The following is a 7964-nucleotide window of genomic DNA, read 5'->3' as shown; positions in this document are numbered from 1 at the left end:
TTTTAACCCGTTCCAGGCCCCACCTCTATCTCGGGCGTTGTGGTACTGTAAGAATAGGAGCCCTGGGAATGCGGTTGATTGTAGCACTCAATATAACGCTACCCAGCTCGAATCCGGATATTCTGGTCTGAAGGCCACTGCAAAGTTACATTTAAAGTATGTTGACAAAAAGAAGAGTAATGAGATATCAAATATATAATTTCATCCCTTTTATTTATTCAAGACCTTTAAGGCAGTTAATATTTTTTCCCTAAGAGACATTAGGCCACTTTTAAAGTGAAAGTCATTCCTCCTCCTCACTCCCGGATGTAGATGTTCCCATGAGGATTAGCGACATTGGTGAGCTGATTCAGGTTGTTGGTTCCGCATGGATCATGAGTAGGCCAATTAGTGCCAGTGTTTCCATCGAAATAGTAATATTCTTTAAGATTAGTATTACTTGAGGAACGAATGAGATCAGGGCCCACAGTCTTGCCGTTAGGGTTTCCAGCAGTAAACTCGATGAGACGGTCGGGAACCAGGCCTTCACACCTTGATGCGACGTTCTTAATATTGCGACACTGTACATATCCTTCTCGCATATCCACCAGACTTCCGCTGCTTTCTGTACATGTACAAACGATCCAGTCATTGATGTTAGACTTTATCATGAACTCACGACCAAGAGTCTTCCACAGGCTGAACTCCATGGCGTTGTAGTCTGTTTCACTGACGGGGGCGGCGGTGGACACGGGCACGTTAGCACCTGGAGCGTACCAGTTAGGACGTGGCGTGACGGCGTTAGATGCTGCCCTAAAGTTCCTGCAAAATGAAATGAGAAGTGTTTAAGAGTTAAATTTCCGTGCCAATAAGATAATTGCTTGTCACCTCAATCGTCAGATCTCCGAGGAAGAGAGTGTTCCTAAGCTCGTTCTGTAGCCGTGGCACCTTGTTGATTTGTAGTTATCCCGTATATTATCTAAAATGCTACGGTCCCGAAATGCCTCCTCCCAGATGAAAAACAAACAAACAAACAAACAAAAACAAACAAACAAGGGGCGTGGAGGGCTGGTATAAATTCACGTTTCCATTTTTTTTTTACAAATATGTTTCGCCGAAAATAGGGCTACAACGATCAAACAGAGATGTTAAGTCGATTGAAAAAAGTTCTAAACGTAAATGTCATTCGGTAAAAGTCCCCAATAAGTGATGACTAGAGTGGCTCTGTGGTGAGCTCCGCTTATCAACAAAGATCTTCAGTTCTTATTTCACTTCCAACATGCTTGGTTAAGATGCCAGTGCAATGATGAGGGGTGGATCTCAACCCTTGATGCACAAGTTACCTATTATCTCAGCTTATACATTTTCCTACGGTTCTCTCGCCCCTGAGCGTCCAGTCAGGACCTAATTTGCTAGGTAAATTGAAGTTTAGGCGAATTCGTATTTGGACAAACTCCATGTCTCAGTTACCTATAGTTCGTAAATGTATAGCTGTATACTAGTGTCCAGCCTCCACCGTCTGTTTCCTGATCGCAATAGGCCTGGAAAGCATTTGCACCATCAGGTTTAATCCAATATATTCCAGATTCTGTGTTCTTCTGTTTCTTTTTAAGATCTTGACAGGACTTAGCAGCGTTTTTCTTGTTCAGGCCTGTGGTGAAAACGTGTCAATTATTATGATCTGAATATATTATGTTTCTTTAAAGCGAGTTCACTGAAAAGGAGCTCCTGGAGCTCAGAATCTGAGTGGAAAGCATTGGATCATTATCCAAAACGTAGGAATTTTCATCAAGGGATTTGCTGTCTTTACATCCCACTTTTGATTAAAAAAGAGATATTCTCTCCGTATAATGAGTCACAGTTATCCCTTGGCTTCTCGCCCCTAATTCAACTCGCAAATTATCCACGCGTATTGCAATTATGTTAAACCAGGTGTAGTGTATGTATATTGTGAATATAGAGGTGTAGGCAAATATTTCAGGCACACTTACCATATAATAACTTTTTTTCGTCGCATGGTTTCTCAGTAGGCTTCAGAACTATTATTTTTATGAATAAAAAAAGTTGTAAGTGAAATGGGATAATTTCGCCAACTGTCTTAATACCTGGCTAGTGAAAATTTAATGACTTTAAATTAAAAACAACAAGATCTTCTAAACTCACCAACTCACCAAAAATTTAGTAACTAAAACGGTACTAATGCTTCGCTGGCTAATATCAAGTACACTTTTTGTTTTATCATTTCTCTTAATTTGTGTATGTACAGACCGACCAGTATTAGTATTAATCATAACCATAACAATTTCCTCAAATGTGATTGGAGCATTAGCTGCTTTATTTTTCATTAATCATTCGGTATAGCTGTAATCGGACAGTTGGCTGTAATCTGACACATGTAATCTCACAATTGGCTGTAATCGGACACATATAATCGGGCAGTTGAAGCAGCCAATCATACTGAGTTCATTCAGCTAAATCCACCAGTCACAGTATTGATCACAATAACCATAGCAACAATCACCTACCCTGAAAAAAAACTGGGCAATTTCCAAAATGGAGAAATTTTTCACTTTAAAGATTGTCTCTACCGCAGATGTTTGTTATAAATGTATTTGTTTTTTTTTCGTAAATAGTAACGGTTATGGTTAATGGTAACAAGACTTTGTGTCGTCCAACTCATGATAAACAAATCGGACTTCCGCCTCGCGTTCATCCTATTTTGTAAACTCGTATGGTTACAGGCCGAATTGGACTCCACTCGGTCCTATTACCATTATGAATCAAAACTATAATAAGATTCTCGAATGTGATCGGTTATTACCGCCCCGATTTGGGCACTAATAGGACAGTGTAGGCGTCAAGCTTGTAACTGGACAGTGTAATGGGACAGTTGGCACGTCAGGCCTAGTACGTGGACAGTACGTGTCATGAGCACGCACTTTTGTCGCACATTTCGCCGAGTTGTTGTTGTTGTTGTTGTTTTTTATTTTAAGACATATGACCAATAACTAATTTCTTTCTCGGATTTTGTCATACTTTTGATTAAAAGAATATCAACAGTTGAAATTCTTTTGTTTGGATTAATTGGTAATCAGAATCCGAGTGCAGTCCAATTCTCGTGATCAACAAATCAGATTCCCGCTTTGCGGTCGTCCGATTTTGTTAGTCACTAATATGATTGCAGACCGAATCCGGGTCCCTTCAGTCCTATTATCATTATCAATACTGTTTGCTGTCGCCTTAAATTTCTTGGACTAAAATGCAAAATAAAGACTTCTGTGATCATCTGTTGTTGTTGTTGTTGTCTTAAAACTTCATTTCGAACAATAAAATAAAGTATGTAGCCCGTATACTGAGAAGTTCAATAAGCAACAACAAGAACAACTTAGCTAAACGCAAGGGTTTTCACCTTTTTATTTAAAAATCTCCCAAGGAAAATTCATCGCTAGCTATACCTTTATTTCCACAATATCTTGCTCTTTTGATGCCTGGTCGAGGCAACTCATATATCCAAAATCCTTGACATTTCATAATCTTGATCGTTTGCATCTTATAACAGCCGCCATTTTGTGCAAAGCATACTGTTCCTTTAACAAATTCTCCTGAGCTCAGACCGTCAGGATGGGACGTGCGCAGGAAGCCTGGGTATGATGCACCGCACGATGGCGGCTCCAAAAATTTTCCTGTGGTCTTTCTGTAAAAGAAAATCAATCAAAATATTTAAATTAACAAAAAAATCACAACCTTTTCAGTTCTAGCAAAGTTGTGTGGTTTTTGCATGCCGCATTAGTAATTACCTTCCACAGAACCAAACGTCGATTTCAATTTAAATCATTTTTGGACTCATCTTGGACAAGATGTCTGGAAGTCATCGTTTTAATTAAAAACATTCATTCTTACTTACTGTAATCTTTTGAGGGCAGAAACCAAATTTACAAGTGATTACATTAACGGGTCATATACTTACATGTCGGCCATTTTTTCTCCTGCGTCACCCGTAAATCGATACCATTCCTTTTTCCAGTCGTTGTTCCTGTCTGACATCCCCGTGTCAATGCCGTAACCTGCAGCTCGATTTGCTTCACCCAGCTTCTTATAATTATCACATGGACCGTAAGCACTGTCTGAAAAAAAGTTAACCGTTACGGTTATTCCACACACTCGCCTAATTCAGAAAGGGTTGTGCATTGGCGTAACAGAAAGAGAGAATGCAAAGATTTCTTATATTCGAATAAAGTGTACAACTACATGACGGCTTGACTTGGATCAAAATGAATTAAAAAAATTAATGTATCCCGCGCAAAACGAAAAATAGAGGGAATAAGAACTTCGATAGGGTGAACAAGTAAACAAACGATCGATTGCCGAACGAGTAATTCCGATAATTCTTTCAATTGCTATCTACCATACCCAAAAGTGCAAGAGGTATTACTTACTTGGCTCTGGAATGTAACATAGTAAAAACAGCAAATTAAGAGCAATTACTGTAGGCATCATGGATCCCTGAAATGTTAAAGTATGTAAGAAAGTGCCTTAGCTGGAATGTTTATCTGATTTTTTTTTATTGGTATTGTTGTCGTTTGTAAAGTTAGAATGTGTTTAATATCAATAGGAGCAAAATTTTGCAATAAAAACATATGAACTCATGGGCTTAAAAAAGAAAAATGATATAAGATTAATAAAGAGAATTTTATTTCTCATGGTTCAAAAAGCGTTATTCTTTGAAACTCGAAATTATGAAACCGCGCTCTCTTCTGTAAATTTCCCACAGCTTTCCTTTCCTTTACATGCTAAAATGCAGTTTAAACATAGAAATCATATAAATGCCAACTGAATGATATTATCATAGAATTGTTTTTTTTGTTATCTAAATGAAAAACACAATTTGCAATGACGTTCGTGAGTGTGGACCTCCGCCGCGCGCACACAGATACATTTCATTTCTAGGGCTAATTACTTCATGCCTGTTTTCATTGGTTCATGAACACTGTTGCCCATTTTTACAACAAAATTGAAAATGAGAGAGAAGACATATTTTTGTTAGGTTTGATTAAAATAAAAAAAGAAATGCGAGGCAGTGTTTAGATAAAAAGTAAATGGACCTGCATTAATCAAAAATTAATAATAATACCTTGTTCAGTGACTTTGAACATATTTTATTTTTGATATATTTGCGGAAGGAATATTTCACTTAATGGGTAGAAATAATCATCAAGCATGCAGTTCTTAATTTCATGAAACAGTGCCAGTGCCAATTATATCGTTAACTTCAGTTTCCATGGCATTCTACGAGTTTCGGTATGAATGCGTCATTTTCCTCATCAGAAAAACAAGTTAAGAATAGTAGGATAGAAATGCTAAGGCGCGTTTTCATGCTGTAAAAAATGAAAATTGATCGTTGCGAAGGTAGTAGTTTAGTAAAGGGAAACATCTAACAGCATCTTACTGTAGGCTTTTCACGTGGTTAGTTAAAGCAAAACCTTTTTTATACTATATACTGCGTTGAAGGGGAATCGGTTAGGTCACTACAGATAGGACTGGGGGAACACAAATTTCGATCCCGTTTCACAGCTTTGTGGACAGTTTAAGCTTTTTCTTTACCGGTAAAACCCAAGTTTCATTTAATATTCGGCTTGTACTTACCTACTCTTCCACCAATCAGCGCTTGTCTTTGTACTGATATGAAGCTAGGGAATTCTCTTGGTTTCAACCTCTTTCATCATGGAAAGAAATCGCCGATCAAATATTTAACAAGGTTGCGATAAAGCCAGTCTAGGAACACATTCTTATATACAAATGCCTGTACCACCATTCGATCATTTACCCATCTTACGTGGCATTAATCCAAACGTGGGCTCCAACACCATACGCTGACTGACCTATCAGTTGCCACGTCAGTTCTGGGTATCTCGCACTGCAGTAATTGGAGCTGTAATTTTTCTTAGTATCTCTCGCATATTTTTGATCGTCTCGTGAGGCAAAAGAGTTTCACGCTTGCTCAGGGGTTTGTTGATCAATGATTTGGGAGTATAGCTTTAATTTTCAGCAACGGTATCGATCACAGCTGGGTGGTACCCAACCCGTCCACGATACAAGTATGGCAACTTAACACTGAATATCCATCGCAGTATCAAGTTTATCTTCAGTAACGGCAAGAGCCAAATTTGATTAGCAATTAATGGTTAGGATACCGGAGATACATCATGGCCCTTAATGTACGAAAATCTCGCTGTAACGAAAAACATTTTTTACGCAAAAAAAAAAAACAACAAATGATTAAGAACAGGAAATAATGACTTTTCCTAAGGAGATCTTCCTTTTCCTGACGTTCCCCTCATCAGGCGATATTATGTCACAAGTTAAGGAGGCACTGAAGCAGGTTTTTCTTTATTTCAGTCTCCCCTTGCCTTAATTTTCTCTAACGCAGTTTTTTTTTCAGTCGCGGGGCAGGCAAATTTACATGCTGTTAAATGCGATTTTGATGAATGGTAAATTAATTTTTCTTATACAATTCATCAATGATCGTGGGTCAGAAATAAAACAATACATAACTACATAAAACACATCACAGCTAAACTCACCCCTGTTTATCCTGTCACTGATCAGTTTTATCCAGCCACGTTCAAGGGATGAATCGATATGAGTGCTGACGATTCCCCTCTGTCCTATATTATATTGCTCTTTCATATTATCTGTTTACCACAATGTTAAAAGCTTCCTGGGGTGCAATACTAAAAATTCATTATCTTAAATTGATGGGTTTTAACTGGCACTTCGACAATAAATGTTTTGATAAAAATATATAACATTTTTGAGCAGTGGTAGTACAATAATTTTTCTTCACACATGAATTGTAGGGACAATCATTGCGGTAGAAAACTTTGGAAAAACTCTAGCTAAGAACAACCATGCTTCCAAGATGTAAGAGAGGTACTCTGCTGTTTAGAATGAAAGGCCATGTCAATCCTTTTTAGATATAATTACGTGAGCTGCCTCTTGCTTGTAAACAAATTATCTTTCGTTTACTTTTTCTCTGAAAAGACTTTCTTTGAAAATAAGACCTAATAAAGCTTTTCATCTCTAGCTTCATATATCTAAAAAGCAGCCGGTCTATTTTCAATTAAAAGTTTAAACAGTGTAAAATGTAAATTTTGAACTGCAGAGGTACATAATGAATATCTTAGTGTTCAAATAATTGCACTAAAAATGACTATGTTCTCCTTATTTCTTTAAGGAGGGTCTCTATGAATGATGGCTTTTACCAAGAGAAAATACAAGGACCATTTTCCCTGCTTTAATGGCTAGCGGTTAAAATTTTGGCAATTTCACGGCTGAAAGTAATTTCTTTCCCTTAACCAATTTAATTCAATCATTTTAAAAAGTTAACAATTAATTTTTAGTGTTCTTAAACGTACTTATACCGGTCGTTTACTTCGTACTTCTCAGGCCAATTCTGAGATGAAAGAAAAAAAAATAGATTATAATTAAATAAAACTTTAAGGTTTTTTCATGGACATGCATGGCGTACTACTTCAGTAACCCTAAGGGACTTGATTGAGCCAAACGTCTTTGTTTTCGTTACCAGGATAGGATGTTTCACCGTAGTAACTGCACTTGCCACACGACAAAACAGTCCAAGAAACTCTGAAAATGACACATCTTATAAAGGAAAACATTTTACGATCAACTTTTACACGACATACGATTACAGTTGATTAATTTTCACGTCAAATGGCTAAAATTTTTGGCCAACAGTTAACTCCATTGAGAGCCTCCTTACCTTAGTCTGCTCTTTATCGAGCCACCTTACTATCAATGGTATGCCTGTGGCAGTGTAACATGGCGTAACCATTGGACCAATACTGTGACACGCTGGTAAGCTTCAGCTGTGTTATTTGCCGTTCAAATCTCCACCGTACTTGAACCTTCCGTTGGCGTCGAATGTAATCGAGTTTCCCTGATCAAAATGGCTGACAGCAAGGGAC

The 7964-nt window shown here is 37.7% G+C and overlaps 1 protein-coding gene across 2 annotated transcripts; it reads right to left on the bottom strand.

Annotated features, from left to right (window-relative positions):
- Positions 1-194: 194 nt before the first annotated feature.
- On the bottom strand, positions 195-7432 carry LOC113679438 (uncharacterized). Of its 2 annotated transcripts, XM_089182982.1 has the most exons (8): positions 6561-7432; positions 5623-5692; positions 4416-4482; positions 3947-4103; positions 3435-3673; positions 1971-2018; positions 1450-1630; positions 195-801 (listed from the first exon to the last, which is right to left on the bottom strand). In XM_089182982.1, exons 3-8 carry the CDS (start codon positions 4474-4476, stop codon positions 297-299), a joined length of 1191 nt encoding a protein of 396 aa, XP_089039108.1. In that variant the 5' UTR covers positions 4477-4482; positions 5623-5692; positions 6561-7432; the 3' UTR covers positions 195-296. The 2 variants fall into 2 exon arrangements, with proteins under 2 accessions (XP_089039108.1, XP_089039109.1); XM_089182983.1 differs by lacking the exon at positions 5623-5692 and having other exon boundaries at positions 6561-6957.
- Positions 7433-7964: the final 532 nt, after the last annotated feature.

This window comes from Pocillopora damicornis, chromosome 9 (assembly GCF_964200805.1).
Source record: "Pocillopora damicornis chromosome 9, jaPocDami1.2, whole genome shotgun sequence".
NCBI lineage: Eukaryota > Metazoa > Cnidaria > Anthozoa > Scleractinia > Pocilloporidae > Pocillopora > Pocillopora damicornis.
Note: the sequence above shows the minus strand (reverse complement) of the source record. Positions and strands in the feature narration are given on the sequence as shown.